The sequence below is a fragment of the Lolium rigidum genome, chromosome 7 (genome assembly GCF_022539505.1).
Source record: "Lolium rigidum isolate FL_2022 chromosome 7, APGP_CSIRO_Lrig_0.1, whole genome shotgun sequence".
NCBI classification, from domain to species: Eukaryota; Viridiplantae; Streptophyta; class Magnoliopsida; order Poales; family Poaceae; genus Lolium; species Lolium rigidum.
Genome location: NC_061514.1, coordinates 276,692,496 through 276,713,891, shown reverse-complemented (window position 1 = coordinate 276,713,891; position 21,396 = coordinate 276,692,496). Strand labels below are relative to the sequence as shown.

Genomic DNA, 21,396 nt, shown 5'->3' with positions numbered 1-21,396 from the left:
TGCTAGGGCTTCTGTTGTGTTTCCGAAATGAGGCAGTTTCAGTTTGTGATTACAGGATGAACAAGAAATTTATTCATTTCTCATAATACAAACACCAGTATGTATTTCCTGCATATTCCAGGAGGAAAATATGACACTAAAAAAAGTTCAGCTACAGGAGCAGAGTGATTTTGGGATCCCCCTATAGAGTTAAAATACATGTCACTCTGTCCAAGCTTGATGTCTGACCAAGATAATTGCACAACGAACAGCGGGAAGGACCTTTGAAAGAATTGTACAAACAATGTCCTCATAGACGAGCTACATACGAGTTGGCCTGCGTCACGTATCTCACCCACCTGTATGGATTGTATGTTTTGGATTTCTTCGCTATCTGTAGATATCTGACCTGCAAGGGGGAAGGGGGAACAGTCAGTCGTGTGGGTTAAAGTATTCTGTGTAAGTATCTGAAACTGAAGGTGTTCAAGAAGCATCAAATCTGCACAGAGTTCCTAGTTGTTCAAACATACCAAATAGTATAATATCGCCAAGAAAACTGACTGGTATTATATTAGTGTCAGCACAATGATAGCATGCTTGACAGCAGATGGTCTTACCTGCAACTTTGAAGCATTGTACATAGGTATAGTGAAATTCATGTTTACTGGTCCGGCTTCCTTTGTGAGATTTCCTGTATTCCAGAAAGATGTGTCACAAAAAAGACACTCAGCATAGACAGGCCACGGCAAAAGCCAAATGCATACCGTGTGACTCCTGGGAAAATGTGAGCTTTGCACGAAGGGTATGCTCAGAACCACCAACAATCTGCGAAAAGTTAAACTTATTCAGCAAACTACAGATAATGGTTAGATCGGGTTTACATGATTGCCAATGATCATCTTCGAATAGGGCGTGCATATAATAGATTGCAAACCCAATGGACGAGCAAAGAGATTAAATCTTTTTTGAAACTTGCCTTTTTTAGATTCCACTCCAGTCTCCTAGTTCCTTCTTTAAAATCCGTTGTCTGTCCCATTGCTCCAGCTTCCAGTTCAAAACTTGCCCTGCAAAGTAGTCCATAATACAACTCTTAAACAAATTATCAAAGCAGAAGTCGCTATTTCGCTCTTTCTGAACTCAAAGGAACAAAATAAAGCTGCATTTGACCTCATTGTGTAAGAAGGCACTGGCATTTGTACTGTGATTGTGTTAGCAGTGACATTCGCAGAAAAGTCTGCCCGTATTTTCAGTATAACTTCAGCCTACATAACATAAATCAAGATCTTGAATCGAAGTTCACCGATATTGAAATATCAGTTTTATCAGTGCAAGAAAAACATAAACCATACCCTAGATGGCCCAGCTTCCTCAATTAGTGCGGTAACACGGAAGGGTGGCTTAAATTCTTGAGTCATCCGGTAGTTCATTACAGAAAATTCTCCATCATGTGGTATCTACTCAATGGTAAATACAATTGTCAAACTTGCTGATGTGTAGTTTTGCAGCAAAAAATATCAGAAGGAAACAAGAAAATAATGTCAGTTGTAGTACATACCAAATGCAGAGTTCTGTCAATGTCAAAACTATCTAGCTGCACTGACTCATGGAAATTGCAATCATCAAGGATGACTGATCCTCCCCCAGAAGAACTTCTGTAATCTGGTGTAAAAATAATTGTAGTGTTCTTCATCCACAAGATATTGAAAGATACGACAATAACCAGATCGAATTTGCACGATATGAACAGCCAAATACATGGAAACTATTGTGGAGTGAAAAATTAGAGTGAAATACCAATTTTCAGTGAATTATATAGTAGTATAAAGGCATATAGAGTCTGAAATATATCAACTAAATAACCTATAACATTCTAGTATATGCGACTGGTTTTAACATTAGATGCACATGATCAAGAAGAAATACAAATTCCATGTAATGTCCAGACATACATAAGTTCGTGAAAATAGTACTACAACATTTTCCTAAGTTAGGTGACAAAGGAAGAAAAGCTAAGGGAGTAAGGAATGTACCATGTGTAGAAGAGCCACTCCTTCCAATGCCCAAATCCTCATTCAGGGCTAGACGGATTTCTGGATTTCCACTAAGGTAACTTTTCATTTGGATGGTTCCATCAATCTCTGAGGTAAGTATATAACCCTGTTAAAATGAAAATTCAAATAAAACATAGTGAGCACATGAAAGCACTAGTGCTGCAATAAAACAAATTCATCAATCATCGCACTTATATCACAGTATATAAGATACAAATGGCTTGCCGCTCAACTACCGAGGAGTGGGATTATCATATTTAGTGTGTCACAAAGTGCAAGAAATCCGAGCTGTTCAGAACTAAATGACCATGTTCATTAGAGTGCAAATAGTGCATATCCCATCAGTTCGGAATTTTACAGTAAGAGGCAACAATATGGCATCTTCTTCATGTCCAGTTTAAAGTTGTAAACACCGAAGATGCCCAAGGAACTGAATGATAAACATGATACATAATTACATATTGGTGAAACTATGGGCACTAAATTGAAGTACTTAGTGTTAACTATTAATACTACAGAGTAAACATATTTGAGATCTCAGATCAGGAACAATAGGAAACAAATCTTGAATCTCTCTCTGATGAGAAGATGAACTAACAAGGGGGAACTTACACTCGAGCTAAATGTCACACTTATTTTCTCGATGATGTCAACAAAAATTTCCTCCCTCTTTTTCCCACCAGGCTCATTAGCAACAACAGATTTTGTAACAGCTGTACCAGGCATCCGCTTCGTGCCTTGCTGCAGAATGCCATGTGTCAAATGAAACTACAACATTAACAAAGTAAAATGGAGAATAGCACATTGCTTGGTAAAGTTAGACCCTAATGTCACGCTTTCTTGTGAAAATAGGCAGAAGTATTACCATGAACATAGCAGCAGGACCAAGTGGTGGTAGTCGCCCAGCATCAACCATGATTGGTTCATTAAATATGTACGACTTCAGAGCCTCGGTGGAGGTTGTTTGTGGGTACCCGAAGTCCTAATTACACAATTTAACACATAAATAGTGGCATACAGTTCTACCAAAATATGACTATTCTTGTGTCCTAAACAGATGAATCATACTAATTCCATGGTAACCACACTGAAGACTTTAATACTGGCCCAAAAACATGGTCAACAAAAAGGTTGTATCGTTGCATATTTTTTGAAGAAAGGCAGCATGGAGTACTTACAATGACTTCATCGAGCAACTCGTACACTAAAATGAAATTCTTCCTCAGAGAATCTTCATTTAGAACACCCAGATAATCTTTTGTAACACGCGCGATCCTTTGCAGAAGTTCCAAGAGAAGCGATGGCGAGATATTGACCATTGTGGTTACCACAAAAAATAGTCCTGCGACTTTGACATGGATATAATTAACGCCATCGATATTCTGTCATTCACAAAATGTAAAATAAAAAGGCACATGTCAGATCAAGTGGGAAAGCAATGGGTGAATCAACAAAACAAGGAATATAATAACTGTGGTTTCTTCAACACAATATATATCATATATGACACTTATTTTTTCAATTTTATCAAGACCCGGATATGCTAAAAGATAATAAAATCTCTGTCGCCCAGCTTAACATTATCCATACACAGATCCTCCAATGCAGGTTCCATGCGCATACCATACGGAGCCAGCCAATTGCACGTCACACTATAACCCAGCTCACTACCCAAAAGAACCATAATGCAGAACAAGCACTCAAAGTTCCTTTCCTTACTGAGTTTAGTCCAAGCATGCCACTCCTCCTAAACAGTTGAAGAGTTGCTGGAGGTACTAATTCCATTTTATTTTCTGCCCACCTAAAGCATCTGCCCTACGTGCTGCTTACACCACAATGCAAACGTTCGCCCTTATGCATTAACAAATGCTCAATGAAAGTAAAACTACTGGTTGGAGTTAGAATGGCGAGACCCGAGACGGCAACACTATCCTGCAAGGAATCGAACATGATAGAGGCAATGATTCCAAACAGAAGCAGCGGTACATCCAAATTTGTGAGCTCATGATCCATCTGGAAAGCGGTGGTGCTATCAAGCTTCTCAAAACAGCTATCAGCTCATCACAACGACATGCTTAGAACACTAGCAGGCCTCAGAATCAGGACGGATTATCAGAATGTTGAGCATGAGTAAGGGACCCGGAGAGGGGGAGCAGATGCGTACGAACACTGGAGGGGCCTCCTCGGCCTCGTCCTCGTTCCAGAACTTGACCTTCCGGAAGAAGATCTCCGCGCTGCCCTTGGGCACCTCGCCGCGATCTGCAACCCAAAAATCAGCACAAGATCGCTACTGATTCCAGGGGAAACAAGCAGCACGGATGGTACGGGGAACAGGATCCAGATCTTACAGTCGCGGAAGACGATGTGGTCACCGCGCTGCGACAGCACGAAGAACTGCGAGATCATCTCTCTACCTCGCCGGCTCCCGCCTCGCCGCCGGCCGGGCTTCTCGTGGCTACGACGGAACGCCGGGGCGATCTGAAGAACGGACAGAGTAAACACGGGGAAGTGGAGAACGAGGGGAAGAAGACGCCGACGAGGCGGGCGCACGGCGACACGGGCGGCTGGATGAAGCGATCGTAACCGTTGGTTCCTGATCTGACGGCTCTCGGCCCGGGATGATTCTAATTATCTGAAGTGAAGAGAGAACAGACTGGAATACTTGCTGAAGCGAACTGGATTCAGTTAGAAAAAATATTTTACAACTCTTTTCAAAAAAATAGCAATTCTTTTAACTGATTGTAGAAAAAGCAAATATTTTTTTCTAATAAAACAATTCTTCGTTTGGGTAAACATAAGCTATATTCTGAAACATTGCAAGCGTGGGTGCACATATCAGTGGAATACGAGATTGAGGGACTGAAGTGTGCAGTGATATGTGCCAGTGTCTAGTTTCCATATATAATCTACACGCAAATAATCATGCGGAAATACAAACAATGGCTTATAGCTCCAATTCTCCAGCACAAAATTTTGGGGGACTGAAGTCACATTAATTCCAGGAGCAAACGATGGGCATCAGTTCGAGAATGAAGAGCTAGCCGATTATTATGACGATCAGCTAGCAGACACTGGAGCCTGATAATTGACACGGCGAACAAGTACCAAAAACAGACACTGCTAGCATTTTCTGCTTACATTTCAAGCTAGTACATGACCAGCTTAGGGAACAACAAAAGGGAGAAGTTCAGCTTGCAATATCCGCTAAACCAAGCCATGCGCTTCTCTTATTCAGCTTCTTTGATGAGTGGTCAAGGCAATCACTGACGTCGCCAAACAAGTGGAGCTTCTGTAATCCAGACAGCTGAAATAAACAAATGGGCATTAAAAATAGTTCAAAATCGAACATGCAATTCCAGGATATGACCAAAAAGGGAAACTCAAACATGGGAGATTTTGATAAAATACAACAAAAATACAAACAAGTATCCCCGGGACCCCAATAACTTATCATTTTCATGGCATGGGCTGAGATGATTCATAATTTTACACCAGGATACATGTAAAAGGCAATTGTTGGATCAAGAAAAATGGTGGTACAAGGTTGGATCATGGTTTGAAACGATATATTCTATCAAGCTACTTTGATACATCTATGCATATTAACTCAGCTGTGGTTTGCTGCAATTTTAATTAAGTTCTCTAAATTTTTTAAGCTATTCTACCTGTATGTTTTATGAAGTGGTCTAATTAACTTCCTGTTAGTAGTATACAAGAACACAACTTGGAGTTACTGGAACATTATCCAACATTGGCAACATAGCTCATGGACTGTATGATACGGTACTAGCCGTATAAACCATGCTCAAACAATGCATTTGGAAGAAAGCATATTGCAAGCCTACCAAGTGTTAAAGAACTTAAGCCCATGTAAAACACAACATATAGCATTTAGTTACCGTTACTTTTTTGCTATAGCCAACTATGCGCTTTAATGACACAAGTTCACTTCACGACTGTTCCACACGACCTGTGTATCATTTGCATATGCTTCACAGTTTAAAAAAGAACGAGCACGCGCATAAATATAGTTCTTGTCTGATGAGATTTCTGATCAAAATAAAATAAATGAGATTTATGTCGATAAACACGTAATAAAATGGAATATCAATAAGATGAATGGTGCTAACAATGACAGGATGGTCATGTAAACTGGCAAGTGAATTACTATACTAAGGTCAACATTTTACATCCACGGGCATGCATCGGCAAATTAATGAAATATTTATTGGACAGTACAAACTGAATCACACAATCAGGAGTAAAATGACAAGCATTGACCTTCAAATAAAGGAAAGCATTATGTCAACGAGGAGAACTTAAACTTACTTCTTTGGGGGGCTGCTCCATGAGACCTCAGTTGCATGATAAACTCTTATAATAGCCTGACCGACCGATCATCCATGAAGGTAGCCTTATTTGCTTCACCAGTAAGCTCCTTATGTTGATATGGGGATGACAGATACTGCAAATCCCCAAAACTAATATAGGGAAGCTCTATAATCTAGAGTACTCATCTAGTAGATGCTACAGCATACCACCAGCTATCTACATACACAGGGTAGACTACTACGAAGCATAAGACCAACATAACTGACATGACACTAAAAGCAAAAGTGACAGCAAAGGATATTCCTCCAACCATCATATGCTACACTACTTCTATGGTATACCATCACCAACCACAGCAACTAGAACAGCCGTCTGGAACTGTCATCCTCCCTCAAGAATGGCAGACTGTGCAAATTCCCCATTATATCATCCGCTGCATCAACATCCAAGTCAAACCCGATGTCCGCATCCCCGCCAAAATGCAACATTGTGCTGCCGCCATCAGTTGGCTTTGCCACCTCATTTATGTTTATTCCCTTGGAGTTCACCGCGATTCCACTCTCCATATTCCCGTTCAAGTCCGACCCAAGCAAAGATGGCTCGATGCCGCTCTCCACACCGCTGGAAGCATGCTTCTTCGAGGCAGAGCCAACCTTCTTGCGGGCTGTTGTCTTCTTCATTTTACCTCTAGGTGGCCCTGCCACGACGCCACCACCAGCACTCGTAGCTGCTGGATGCGCATTTGATGGCGGCGCATTGGCATTAGCATGTCCACTGCTAGTCACCACAGTTTGTTTACTAACAGATGCTGGCTGTGGAGCAGATGAATCCCGTGGCGGCATCGGGCGGAATGGCTTCCAGTTGGTGCTCACATCGGCTGGCTTGGGGAATCCCATTGGGACGAAACCCCAGGCGCAGTAGTACATGTTGGTGCCCGGCACAACAGGCGGCGCGGACGGGATCTCGGTGGCCACGAACGGTTGCCGGCACCCGGCGCTGGGGCACCTGAGCTTGCGCCCCGCCAGCGCGCGCTCGTACTGGTGCACATGGCAGCAGTGGGGGCAGGCCGTCCAGAACGTATCTGCCGCGGCGGAGGCGTCGCCGGGAGCAGCGGGTGCGGAAGGGGTGGTGGTCTCGGAGAGGTGGGCGTAGGCCTCCTCGACGGCGCGGAGGGCGGTGTCGGCGCCGGGGTGGGGATTGCGCGGGGAGGCGAGGAGGTTGGCGAGGCGGCGGAAGGAGCGCTTGACGTCGGCGGTGTCGGGGTCGGGCTGGAGCTGGAGGACGGCGAGGGGATCGGGGCGGCCGGAGGGGAGGAGGCGCTGGGACGCGAGGTGGACGTCGGCGACGGCGAGGAGCTCGTCGGCTCCTGGGAGGAGCGGGTCGGCGTCCACCGCGCGCTCCGCGAGGCGCTTGCAGCCGACCAGGTCGCGCGCCGCGAGGAGCTTGCCGGCGATGTCCAGCCAGCGGGCCGGCTCGCCGCGGCCGCCGCCGGCGGAGAAATCCATGGGGTGTGGGTAGACGAGGTGGGGGAAGTCAGCCAGTGCTTTGCTGGGGCACAGCTGTCAAAACCTTCGTTCCGGTGAGACCGCTGATGACTCTTGTCAGAGCAAATCTCTACCCGGATACTGAATTACCTCTGATAGTTATATATGGCAGGAACAATTTACGGACGCAGTGAAAACTCTCCATGTTTACCCACCAACGCTGGAGAAATGTCTTTCTACCATGCACCATGGATAGTAGGCACCGATTCTATCCCCTTTTTATCTGTTTTATTTTGTGTGTTTTTTGCCAAACGAGGTCACCGAAAAAAAATTATACAACACATCATGAGAAATTCAAAAAAGGCGCGCTGTTATTATAGAGAGAAAACCGCTTTTCTAGTTGGTAGAGCTGTGCTCTTGCAATTAGGTCACAAGAGTAGTCAGAAAAGTAAACACGAATCGTGAAGCATCAATGGATTAGACATGCATGCCTGCCAGATTCCCCGTCCTCCACTAACGACATCAGATTCCTCGTCCTCCACTAACGACATCGATGTCCTAAGTTCTAACCACTATGTCCGACATGAGCCGACGACTACGTGTCTCGCCGTATGTCACAACCCGCCGACAAGCATAAACCTAACCTTAAAGGGGAGGAGGGAGCGAGAGGAGACACGACGTTTTTGTCTTGCGCGTTATTTGGCGTGCATGTTTAATCCACCGACATAACTAAGATCATGATGATCTTCTTCATTTGCGACCTTCTTGTGACTCTGACCACACCATCGAGGTGGTTGAATGAGATAAATCAATTGCCAACAACAAGAAAATAGTCACCTAGCACAAAAGCGCACACATGGCCATACTTTCTTACCCATAAATGGTTTGAATACAGGACTATAAATACAATGAGTATGCAACATGTGGAACTAGGATACTATGACTTTTAACTCCCAACCCCGATTTTTCAAATACCCCCGCAACATTGGTGCACCAATGGGCGATCCTTTCTTGAGGATGCATGTTGTCTAGAGTACCACACCAATTTATTTTGTTAGGTCTCATTAGTGATTTAGGTTCTCGGCAATAGGGCTAAGGTAGGCTATGAAGAAAAAAGGTAGTGTCGTGACCCGCCCTTGGTTCTGGAGACATGGCATCCTCCCTTTTTCCCTTTTAGTACTTTTTTTTTTGAACAAGGAGAGGTGGCGGCAAATTTCATTCAACTTATAAACATTGTACAACATGCATTACATAGCCATGAACCTGTAAAGATTGAAGCAATGAAATGATGGGGCAAAGCTTGTTCCTATGAGTTGAACTAGAGCAACTGAAAATAGGCTGAGACAATGTCTGTTTAATCGCCGGATGAGCACAATTGTGGGCTACACCATTGAGACTTCTCTTAATGTGAAATACTGCCGCATCGAGAGATTTAGATAGCTATAAATAATCTGCAATGTGCCTTCTTATTTCCTAATAAATCTGTGGTGCTGATACAGAAGTAGAGGCTGCAGCTTTCGCAGGAGAGCTATTATCTACTACTACCTCTGGTCGCAAAAGATTGACGCACCAAACCAACTAATCACGTGCATGCGCTGGTCTCCCTCCGCGTCGATTAAATCCGACCGGAGGGAGTAAGAAAGACACCTTCTGCAAGTGAAGGAGAGCAGCTATTTCTGAAACAAGAAGAAGAGCTACAGCCTCAGCTTGAATTACTAACCGACGCAATAAGCTTCAAATAGGAATCACTCTCCCGGTGGCCTTGCCCGAAACGATACTGCCTAGGGTTTGGTGGTTCGTACTGTGGTGTCGTCTCCCTCCTAGTAGCAACTCACCTGGCCGGCGGCGCCGCACCAATTTGGTTTCCTCCCTTCGCTTGGTTCAAACCTCTCGGTATATGAGATAGGCGAGATATCCTACCCGAGCACCCACCCACCACTCGAATTGAAGTAGCAGAGAGAGAGGGGGGGAGGCAATTGTCGAATCATGGGGTTGATGGGGCTGAATCGGCTCATGTTCGTTGAAATTCGCCCACGGATCTATCACATCAAAATAGACTACACACACGAACACGCAAAACGATAGCCAAGGGTGCCTGTCGCACCCATTCTTTTCTCTTTATTTCTTGGTTTTCTCTAACTCACAATAGAAGCTTATTCTCACGGACCTCACGTGTTTATATACACGCACGGCCACGCACCAAAACTTAGCTAACATAACCGATTTAGCATTCCTGATCGGAACTGATCGGACACTACGGAAACTAGCAAATTAACCGACCCATCTAATACCTGACTTAGACTAGAACACGTACACATAACAGACTCGTATAGCCAGATAACACCAAGCCAATTAGCACATGACTTGAAACTACACGGAAGATTCCTGCTTAAACTAAGCTACGAACTCAGGAAACAACTGAGTCGAGGAAATTAACCAAAACATACCATCTCATCATTGGTAAGTTTAAATTAATTTTCAACAATCTCCTCTTAATTTAAACTTCTCATCTCCTCTCCTTCTGGTCTTGACTCCTTGCAAATTCGTGGCTCGTCGACTCAACTCCAACGCATGATCCGGACTACTAGCCCACACGGTCGCATCTACGCGTGCAACGTGCAAGACTGGACGCACCATCATCAGTCTTCACGTCGTTACTAATTTAACCGGTCACTGCCCCACTACACGTCAAGCTTGAGATCTCCTCGCCAAGACACGCAGATGGCCACCTCGCCATCTTGTCTTCGCGCACGTCCGATCCTTGCTCCCGGGAAACTTCTCGAACGTGACGCGCTTGAACTGCAACATATCCTCACAGAAACGAGCACTTGAACACAACGACGACTCACGGACTAGATGCCGACACGACGTGCCAACTTGCACGATGACTTCTTGACTCATCGGACTCCTCCGAAGACGACCTTGATGAGACTCACGTACCGCACCTCGGCACCAATTATCATATCAACGATCATCCACCTCTGCCTCCTTGCCGACGACAACACCATACCATCTCTTCCATGTCGCTCCGCCGAGCGACGATCGGCCGCCGCCTTGCTGACGACAGCTTGCTCGCCGTCTCCACCCGGCCGCTCCGTCGAGCGACGCTCGACGATCGCCCGCCCCGAGGCGCTAGTAGGGTCACCTCCCCGAGGAGGCGTGGCTGCAAATCTTAAGACCTCGCTCTGGTACCAAGTGTTGGAATTCGCCCACGGATCTATCACATCAAAATCGACTACACATACGAACACGCGAAACTATAGCCAAGGGTACCCGTTCTTTTCTCTTTATTTCTTGGTTTTCTCTAACTCACGATACAAGCTTATTCTTACAGACCTCACGTGTTTATATACACGCACGGCCACGCACCAAAACTTACCTAACATAACCGACTTAGCATTCCTGATCGGAAACGATCGGACACTAGGAAAATTAGCAAACCGACCCATCTAATACCTGACTTAGATTAGGACACGTACACATAACAGACTCGTATAGCCGGACAACACCAAGCCAATTAGCACATGACTTGAAACTACACGTAAGAATCCTACTCAAACTAAGCTACGAACTCAGGAAACAACTGAGTCGAGGAAACTAACCAAAACATACCATCTCATCATTGGTAGGTTAAGATTAATTTCCAACAATGTCCATGCAGCGGGAGCAGAAGCGAAATCGTGGCTGTGCCCAATCAAAGAGTAAGCCCCGCGTCTTAGCTCCTTCGTCGGCCCCTCTGCTAACTGTTTCAAGTTCTTCTGTCTGTGCCGCTATTTTGTCAAGAGTTGCTTACCCCGCGCCTCGATGCTATGTATGAGTTTTGCTATGCCCCCCCCCCCCCCCCCTTCTTTTTTTTACCCTGTTCGCATTAGTGATTACATTTAGGGATGCAAATTCCCCTATGTGTGCCGCTCTTGTACTAAAAAGGAACCTTTTTTTTGGGACAGTTCGCACCGGTGATATGGTCTAGGGATCTCACAAGTCGATGGGATCCAGTTTTAATAGTTTGAAAGAAATTAACTAGACTTTGGGGGCAACTGCGTTGTTTCCCTAAAATATTTTTTCTATGTTGGAGTTTGATTTTCGTATGGACAATCGACCTTGTAGATTGTAGATCTCGGGATCTTAATTCTCAACGTGTGCCACTCTCCTGTTAAGAATATCGTCACCCTGCAGCCTTTCTGTTATGAATGAGTTTTCTCTGTTAAAGAAGGAACCTTTTTTGAGATCCCGTCCACCTTTCTGATAAGGTCAAGAGATATCACACTTTGATGGGATCCAGTTTTATTAGACTAAAGAAATGACAAGATCTGGGGGGCAACAGAGTTTGGTTTTCGTATTGACATAATTGAGTCTTGTAGATTGTCGATCTCGTTTGTGTTCCTGCAAAAAACTGGACAAAGAATCGAACTTTGTGTGTACTTGAACCTGTTGTTTCCTTTTGTGGGTGTTTGTATATTACTAACAGTCATGTGTTGCAGATGGATGTATTGCTTCCTCATTAGCTACACGAAACAGCTCACCCTGCCAACCGGACGTTTATTTTCTTGATGGCAAGAAAATGAGATATCTAGGGCCAGACCTTCCAGAGGTATGTCTTGATATTGTGAGATCTCTATCAGCAGAATAGCTAAATAGAAGTTGTGAACATATTTCTCACTGCAACAAGCTTTGCTTTGTTCTGTTGCAGCTAACTTTTTGGCAGAAAACTGTTTCACGAGTTTTAAGATTCTCTTCCTGACGAACTAAATTTCCTACTACCTCACTTCTAAAAGCTTGCTAGATACAGATGTATCTAGATACATTTTAGTTGTACATACATTCAAATCTAGATAAAATTACGACACTTATTCTAGAACGGAGGGAGTAGAACTATTTTCCTTGGGAGCTGTGTAATTTGTTTTTTTTTTTGCCCTGACTGCTGTACTTTACGTGCTTTTATCCTTCTTTTATTTCTACAAGAACAAGCCCCTGCAATTCTAATGATGATCCTTTCTACTTTTGCATGTAGGACATCTGGCGTCATATACATTTCCTCCTGCCAATGCAAGATGCTGCCCGTCTTGGGTGTGTCTCTCACTCCTTTCTACAGTCCTGGAGATGCTATCCTAACCTCACCTTCACTAATAAAACGATGTGCTCGAAAGAAAATTTACGAACAGTGGGATGGAATGTGATAAGAGACTACACCCACAAAATTGACTGTGTTCTAGCAAACCACTCAGGTGCTGGTGTGAGGAAATTCAAATTAGAATACTATGCTCCTTGTGATGCTGTATCATGTCATCAACTCAATAGCTGGCTTAAGATGGCTGTTACACCAGGGATAGAAGAACTTGACTTTACACTATTTTCGAAGGAGGCACCGTTTGATTTCCCATGCAAACTTCTATCTGACCAGAGCCAAGACTCGATTCAGCATCTTCGTCTTCTCAATTGTGGCTTACATCCCACATTTGAACTTGGTTTTAGAAGCCTGAAAATGTTGCAGCTGTGTACAGTGCGGATTACGGATGATGAGTTAGGGTGCCTTCTATCCAATTCCTTTGCTTTGGAACACTTGCAGCTTCTACATTGTGATGATATAATTCACCTTGAGATACCTTCCCTGCTGCAGCGGCTCAAATTCCTGGAGGTGTTTGAATGTTCGAACCTCCATGTCATTGAGAACAAAGCTCCAAATATCTCCAGATTTCGCTTTGGAGGTTATGAAGAGCAACTCTCACTTGGGGAGTCGCTCAAAATGAAGAACATGATGTTGCACCATAACTGTGCTATCAGTCATGCTGTTGAAAACCTTCCTCCCTGTGTGCCGAATCTTCTGAGTCTTACCATATGTTCTACTTGTGAGGTATTCTCTTGCTCTTAAGCTGCTAAGTGTCCATATAAGAGTAGCTAACCTGAGACATCTTTATGCAGAAAATCAATGTGCCAGTGGTATCTAGCAAATTCCTCCACCTCAAGTTCTTGAGTATTCAATTTTTTGGAGGGTACTTCAACCGGGACTATGATTATTTATTTTTGGTTTCTTATTTTGATGCCGCTCCTTCCATGGAGAAGTTTGTCTTGTATGTAAGTCACTGTTCAACCTTTAATAAATATCTAATAACCATGTTTGAATCATCAATTTCGATAATCAAGGCTTTTGATCTTCAGGTGAAAAGGCAGTGCAAGTATGAGTCGTTTCAGGGAGATCCCTCCTCTCTGCGGCGAATGCCAGACCACTGCCATAAAAAACTCAAGAGTGTGAAGATCACTGGTTTCTGCCCCCAAAAGAGCATGGTTGAGCTGACATGTCATATTCTTAAGAATGTAAGGTCACTGAAGTCCCTTACTTTGGACCCTAGTCCTGTGAATAATCGGTGCTCTGGCAATATATTGAACAATGGATGCCCTCCCCTGGAAACTGCATACAGAAGGGAGGAACATAGAACTATCTTGGCTATAAGAACATACATCGAGGGTGAAGTACCTCCTACAGTTACTTTAAGCGTTCTTGAGCCCTGTGCCCGGTGCCATGCTTTGTGAAATTCAGATGACAAACAATTGTAGTTATCCAATGTTCAGTTATGTAATTTTAGGGATGCAAGCTTTGTTATTTTGAGGCTTCTAGTTCAAATTTTCCTGCCAAAATCCCACCTTTTGTTATTTTGTGGCTTCTAATTCAAATTTTGGTCTACACAATTTGAATTAGAAATCTCAGAATGAAGCTGAAGTGGGATATTGGCAGGATCTGGTTTAACACCTTCCTAATTATATTTGTGTTATTATGCTTTCCATTTTAAGCAGTTTTTTTTTCGACAATGAGCATATATTAATATTGAAGAATTTTAAGCAGTGTTTTGGACAATTACATGGTCCTTGAGATGTAACTTTGACTGTTGACTTCTGTTGTAATAATATATATACACATTGCAAAATTGTGGTGGCTGTGCCGATGAGTACATAAATCTATGCGCCTGGCTGGGCCAATCTGCCCGTTTTTTTTTTCTTTGGAACACTGATTATATACTACCATCTTTTTTGAAAAGAGCTAAATACACCCTTGGTCCAGCAACTTGTATGTGATGCGAAGGTTTGGTCCTACAAACTTGCAAAAGGTGAAATCTCAGTCTTACAACTTACAATTGTGTGAAGATTTGGTCCTGGGTTAATCAAAAGCTAACATGTGGCGTTAGAGCATCTCCAACAGACGCTGTATCCAGCGCTATATCCCAAAAAGCGACTAGTTTAGCGTGCGAGATGCGAAAATTGTTGCTCCAACAGATGCTGTAACCGGTGCTGTAAAGTAGAGCGCGCTGTAAAAGCGCTATCTGGTGCACTATATTTAGGGCGCCGGATAGAGCGCGCTGTACAACTCTCGCGCAGAAACAACTACCCAGTTTTACAGCTCCAAAATTTAGAGCTTCTGCCGGAGGAGAATATGGCCTCGCGCGCGAAATACGTATAGAGCGCGCTGCAAAGTGCTTTTACAGCGCCAAAATTTAGCGCGGCTGTTGGAGATGCTCTTATAGCTTTTGCAAAGAGGTCCCTAATATTTTTAATCTGCTTATATGACCTCTGGTGCCGTCTTACGTGCGGGTCCCAACTGTCAGTTCCTGATGAAACAAATAAAATTTAATTTGCATGGCGGAGGGTTCAAACTCGCGTTCTACTGTTAGAGTAAACTGACAATTGCCACTACACCAAGCATGGTATAAGGTGCGTATACAGGACGTCTCTTTCTTATAGATAGTTCAGATAAATATTTCAAAGTACTCAATATTTTCTTTAGCAGTACGCACATTTTTTTTTTTGGGAAAATTGTGTAGCAAGTAATTTAAGATGGATGTGTGTTGTCGTTTTCTCTTTGCTTGTATATAGTATATAAGATTGATGCATGTTTGTCATTTTTCTTGAGAGCTTTTATGCATCTATGCTAGCCAATTTAAGAATATAAAAATAAACTATTCTCGTAAATGATTCTTGGGTCGACTGTGAAATACAAATGCATGACCCTTTGTTCTAAACTAGTTTAGTGTATACAATTTCTGCAATGAAACATTTGTTTTTAAAAACTTTATAGTGTCGATCTGTTATAGCAAGCACCATAAATAGAAATATTTTCCCTGGCCTCGTAGTATCTTTTTTCCCTAGCCTCGGAGCTGTCCATATAATGTACACCTCCATTTAGCTAGATCTAGAACACGTTGTCTTAAAACTTCATAATGCATGATTTAGTATTACAAGCCTAGATTTCATGAATAGATATGTTTTCTCTGGCCTGATCTCTGAGTATTTTTTTACAAGTTGTCTTGTTCTTGGGATCACTAAGAAATAAATATTTTTAAATCGACGCCAAGGACCATCATTTGGAAAAGAATTATATTTATACGTAAAATACATGAGAATATGTCACTTGTGAACTTTACTAGACACATTGATAACTAAATGATATATTATTACTATATCAACCAAGAAATCATCACCGTCTATGATATATTGTCTAAATGTATTCTAGGTGTTTTTAGTTGTGTATTCCGTTTCTACTACTAATAGTGTAGTAAGTAAAATATAGGAGAAACATGAACATGTAAACTTTGTGAAAACATTGGTATTACGTTTCATTTGTGTCGGGGTGATAACCCCCGGTAGGCTAACCTGGGGTATAATGGGCCATCATAAGATGATTATGGCGGATAATTTAACTATTCTGGAGTACGACATGGTAGTGCCATAAGTGTTGACGAGGACAAAGGTCATCCGGCTTAATTACCAGGCCGGAACTAAGGTGACCGGCATAGACAAACCCAGCAGGTAATCTGGCATACGGATCTAGGGAGACCGGCATACCCAGTGTATGCCGGTTTGAGGATCCGGTATAGGACCAACGTTGTCGTTGCTTATTCGACGGTACCTCGGAGGAGGGATCCTCACGAAGGGGAGAAGAAGTATGGACCATTGGGCGGAGACTCCTCGGGACGGTGGTACGTGATTTACCTAGCTTCGAAACACCTGCACGATGACAGGGCCTACTGCTGCTTGTCTGGAATTAACTGGACGCTTTCGCTTTGTTACAATGAGTTGTGGTTGTGCCTCTAGGGCTCCCAAGATCCGGCTTATAAAGGCGCTCGGATCTAGGGTTTACTCGGAGAGTCGTAGCCGGAATACAAGATGCCTATCTACGAAATATTACATTGCCATGCACGTCAAGGATCCACCTTTCCTTATGCGCTGTATTGGATCCGGATATTTCATGGGCCTTCACGGATCTGACTATCTTCATAGGGCGGTTAAGATCCGGCTCCTGTTACCTGGGCTGGACTTCATCCATCTTAATCTACAGCAACTGGGCCGCCCGATGGGCCGTATGCCACCATCACCGTCTATGGGCCACCCGGGCTTGCCGGATCTAGGCCATGCTATTGATATACCCATAAAGTATACCCACAACAGTAGCCCTCGAAGTTCTCCGAGATTCATCATTCCTCCGACTTCGTTCAGCTCGGATCCGAAGAGAATTTTGAAGAGCTTCCAAAACTTCCTTGTTTCGACATCATTTAACCGGAAATCATTTGTTCTTCTGTAACGGTACCTTAGCAGATTTCACGCCCAGTCGCACTCAACTTCCTTTTATCCCGCGCTAAATTTTCGGAGATGCGAATCTTCAGCCGAAAATTTCGGCGGTGCACAGTTAGGTCACCACTGCGTCGTTTTACCGCTTTGACCTAAGACATGTGGCGGTCATCCAACGGCGCGACCGTTCCGTTCTCACCGTTGGATCCGACTCACGAATCTCCGCACAGGATCTATAAATACCCCTCGCGCTCGGTAAGTTCCATTCTTTCACCGCATTGACCACTTCATCTTCTAGCTCGCGCCAGCGCCGCCCGATGGATCTCAACTCCGGCGAACCTCTTCTCAGAGAACTTCGTCCGCCGCCGCTCCAAGGCCGTTCTCGACCCGAGATTAGTTCGGTTGATCGGGAAACTTCATCCGCCGCCGATTCGTGGTCAAGCGAAGCTCTGCGCATCAAGTCCGGCGACCTCGACCTCGCCGGCGCCACGGGGAACCACCACGCCATCGCCGATAAAGCACTTGCAAAATACTCGGTACAATTATGCAACAACAGATGCAACAACTTTGGGTTACAACATCTGGCAGCAACAATAATAAAAATAGAAAAAAAATAGAAAAAAAGCAAATCGATCGCAGATGCGCTGCTTCACCAAGTTCAGTTAACTGCCTGATATACCAGCTAGTTCACGCCACGTGTCGAGCGATGAGGATCGCCCGGTAGGCACGGGAGATGCGGGCATAGGAGGCGATCAACGCCAGAACGCCAGGATGCTATGCGACCAGAATGATGTTAGACTATATATGCTCACAGAACATGTAACATAAAGTGTTGCTAGTAATTGGTTGATATAAGTCTGAAACATTACCAACCGTCAACTCAATAGACAAAACTAAACAAGTACAAGGTTCATACAGAAAATTAACAGAAATTACACCACTTTGCTCTCCTATTTAATACTCCCTCCATCCCATAGAATAAGGCGTAATATTTTTTTCAAAATTTCTCCATAGCTTAAGGCGTAGGGGCGGTTTATCCTAATTCTTCCAAGACTACCCCTGGTGGTTGTTAGCCGAACCTAAATAATCGGGAAAGAGGAGCTAATTCAGGCGATGGGCATTGGTCGTGGGTGGTGCATGCAGCCTAAGGTGCAGTTATTGCACGTTGGGAATGAGAAAACTAAAGGCATGCATGCCATGCGGGAGAGAGAACCAAGATGACTGTAGCAATTAATCTCAGCGTTAATAGGGGCACACTGGGAAAGAATTTCAATCGCTGGCCTTTCTTAATCTACGAGTCCAAATTTGTACGCCTTAATCCTTGGTATGGAGGGAGTATGACCAATGGCCTAGATATCCAGCAGAATCAGTTCAGAATAGGCAAATACTAAGCAGGGTGAAAGAAGGTATATCATAAGTGCTGCTAGCTATTACTAGTTGATATAAGACTGAACATTGCCAACCATAACACAATGGCCAACACTGGACAAGTACTAGGTTTTAACAAAAAAAGTAATGAAAATCACACATGATAGCTGGTACACTTCTATGCAGAAGTGGTGACACAGAAAATCATGGAAGCAATTAACTAGGAGTACTGATATAAGTTTACTGGTCCATTGACATGTACATTCTAGTTAATAGCATGCTGCACCAGTAGAGTGCCGTCTTTGTCTAATTAGTGGCAGGCACAATAACATGATATGCGATTTGGAAAAAACAATAACATGATATTATTAATAAAGATGGCAGAACTAATATAACAAAATGTATGCGTTAAATAGTTGTTTCCCATGTTCTCCCTTGCAGAAATTATTAAACAGTAATATGGAGAAATTTCAAGTAAATGTAGGTGTTGTATCTTTATGTGTTTAGTGCATCAGTGTATGGTATTACTATTATAAAGTTAAAACTGCATAATTTGAAGCATCTAAATCTCTTGAGAACTTGAAACGTTTACATTAACATCAGAATGGGCAGCTAATTTAATGAAAGAAAAATGATCTTACTGTTGTTACTTGCATGTATTCACATGACATCCGTCTTACAACGTGTGGAAAAGGCGAAGAGAATAATTGTGCAATGCATTTATGTATTTATGTAACCCTATGGAAGAAAAGAACACTAATATATTTCTGAACTGACAGACCTCCGTGAATACGTCTTGTGACATGTTCTGAACTAACAGACCGCCGGGATTGGCCCTCCATCCGGTTCCCCATTTCATGTCGAGGCCAACTTGGGGGTTCTGATGGCGCTGACCGCTAGTACAGCCTGGACCTGCTCCCGGAACCGCCTGACGAGCTCCGCCGTCTTGGCCTCCGAGGGGGCGGCGCCGTGGGATCTTGGATCGGGGGAGAGGTAAATGGGGCGAGTTGAGGGAGACGAACTGGTGGGGTTAGGCGGAGATGTTGGCGAAGGATCTGTTCGTGCCGACGGGAGGGACAGAGGCGGCGGTGGAGATCGGCGGTGCCACCGAGGCTGTGAGGACGACTCGTGGAGGAAGAAGAAAATGTTATGGCTTTTTTTTGTTGTCGAGATGTGTCACACACAGAAATACCAACTTGGGCTCTGTCTACAGCCTTTTTCTGGTGCCTGTCTACAGCCTTTTTCTGGTGCGGTGGCAATTTTGGCACCACTATGAATTATACTGCTACCTTTCTTGACACAAGTATAAACTCTTGTGAGCATTTAGAGCACCTCCAGCCACGCTCCCAGGCTCCCAGGACCAAAATTTTCATCCGGCGGCGTAAAACGCTTCAGTCGTGTACCCAGAGTTTTGATTTCGCTCGGATTTGGACTTATATCCGTCTAGACTCCCCACGCCAACCCTGGTCCCCTAGGGGGGGGGGGGGTGTCGGGGGCTCCTAATGAAAGATTCTCGTCCACGTGACCCGCTGTCAGGGACTACTCTCCTCTCTCTTCTGATTTTTCTCCCCACCTATCGCCCTTCTCTCTCCTTGATCTTTTCCCCACACCTTGCCGAGCCAGAGCACGACGGGCAGGACGGAGCTCGCGGGCGGCCACGCCGGGACCTCGCCGAGCTAGAGCACAACAGGCGGGACTGAGCTCGCGGACGGCCGGGTCGGTCCAAGGCCGGTCCAAGGCCGGCCGGGTCGGTACTGGCTAGGCTTCTTCCTTAGCCTCGGCACCGCCGCGCTGTACGGGCTGGTGCTGCCGCTCGTGGAGCTCACCTACAAGCGGGCAGCAGGCACGTGGTGACGTACGCGCTAGTGGTGGAGATGCAGGTGGTCATGGGCTTCTTCGCCACCGCCTTCTGCACCGCCAACACTGCACCACCGTCGGGTGCGTGGCCGACATGGTCAATGCCGGTCGAACACCTCCCTGGCATCCTCACGAGCGCCGTGTGTGGGGAGACGGCTAGAAAAGTGTAGCTGCCCATGCAAAAAATAGGTTCAATTCGGACCAATTTCCATCCGGATTGTGCCCTGGGGCCTCCAACGGCTGGAGGTGCTCTCAGATAGACAGAAATGAAGGGACGGTATTTGAGTCTGCAGTAAGTGGAATGAGACTTTCGGTGTAGGGTATGACGTTGAAGAAGTATGCATCCTTCCCAGCAGACTCAAATGTGCCTGACCTACTACGACGCTGGTATCTCAGGCTTTCCAACTCAGACGCGACTGTCAGTTCGTTTGAGTGCAGATCGTAGTAATACAGTTTGTTCGTTAGCCATATAACCATCACGCCGGCGCCGCCGCCACTGCTGCTTGGAATAAGAGCGATCGGATGGCACAGGTCCGTGACATACACTGTGTGGCGTGGTTCCCATAGGGAACTCGCCCCGTCATCTTCTACCAGCGCCCAGATCATCAGAGGGCGCTCCTCAGAGTGCCCAAAACGCCTGCCAGTCAAGAGCAACTCCCCGCGCATCACATCCAAGTTATACGATTCGAACTCTTCAGGGTCCAATTCATCAGGCAAACGGGTGACGCTGAACGTCTCGTCTACCAGGCTGAAGCGCAGGAGGCCACGCG

General features: G+C 44.6%; 3 protein-coding genes across 3 annotated transcripts; 1 reads left to right on the top strand and 2 right to left on the bottom strand.

Annotated features, from left to right (window-relative positions):
* Nucleotides 1-49: 49 nt before the first annotated feature.
* On the bottom strand, nt 50-4,462 carry LOC124672921 (AP-4 complex subunit mu-like). The gene is made up of 13 exons (XM_047209075.1): nt 4,379-4,462; nt 4,195-4,289; nt 3,209-3,412; nt 2,896-3,012; nt 2,643-2,771; nt 2,010-2,136; nt 1,535-1,638; nt 1,329-1,433; nt 1,147-1,241; nt 956-1,043; nt 744-804; nt 597-670; nt 50-388 (listed from the first exon to the last, which is right to left on the bottom strand). The coding sequence occupies exons 1-13, from the start codon at nt 4,434-4,436 to the stop codon at nt 290-292; spliced, it is 1,356 nt and encodes a 451-aa protein (XP_047065031.1). The 5' UTR covers nt 4,437-4,462; the 3' UTR covers nt 50-289.
* Nucleotides 4,463-6,540: 2,078 nt separating this feature from the next.
* Nucleotides 6,541-7,867, bottom strand: LOC124677108. Its single transcript, XM_047213106.1, has one exon. The coding sequence runs from the start codon at nt 7,865-7,867 to the stop codon at nt 6,722-6,724; it is 1,146 nt and encodes a 381-aa protein (XP_047069062.1). The 3' UTR covers nt 6,541-6,721.
* A 5,453-nt stretch (nt 7,868-13,320) lies between these two features.
* Nucleotides 13,321-14,374, top strand: LOC124672804. Its single transcript, XM_047208976.1, has 3 exons — nt 13,321-13,697; nt 13,766-13,918; nt 14,003-14,374. Exons 1-3 carry the CDS (start codon nt 13,329-13,331, stop codon nt 14,372-14,374), a joined length of 894 nt encoding a protein of 297 aa, XP_047064932.1. The 5' UTR covers nt 13,321-13,328.
* Nucleotides 14,375-21,396: the final 7,022 nt, after the last annotated feature.

Bases quoted from the DNA above. Each gene is read 5' to 3' on its own strand.
- LOC124672921 (XM_047209075.1), bottom strand. From the start codon at position 4,436: ATGATCTCGCAGTTCTTCGTGCTGTCGCAGCGCGGTGACCACATCGTC. The intron at 1,242-1,328 runs GTATGGTTTATG...TATGTTATGTAG, and splicing joins AGGAAGCTGGGCCATCTAGG to GCTGAAGTTATACTGAAAAT. The intron at 805-955 runs GCAAGTTTCAAA...AACTTTTCGCAG, and splicing joins TGGAGTGGAATCTAAAAAAG to ATTGTTGGTGGTTCTGAGCA.
- LOC124677108 (XM_047213106.1), bottom strand. From the start codon at position 7,867: ATGGATTTCTCCGCCGGCGGCGGCCGCGGCGAGCCGGCCCGCTGGCTG.
- LOC124672804 (XM_047208976.1), top strand. From the start codon at position 13,329: ATGTTGCAGCTGTGTACAGTGCGGATTACGGATGATGAGTTAGGGTGC. The intron at 13,698-13,765 runs GTATTCTCTTGC...ATCTTTATGCAG, and splicing joins CCATATGTTCTACTTGTGAG to AAAATCAATGTGCCAGTGGT. The intron at 13,919-14,002 runs GTAAGTCACTGT...TTTGATCTTCAG, and splicing joins TGGAGAAGTTTGTCTTGTAT to GTGAAAAGGCAGTGCAAGTA.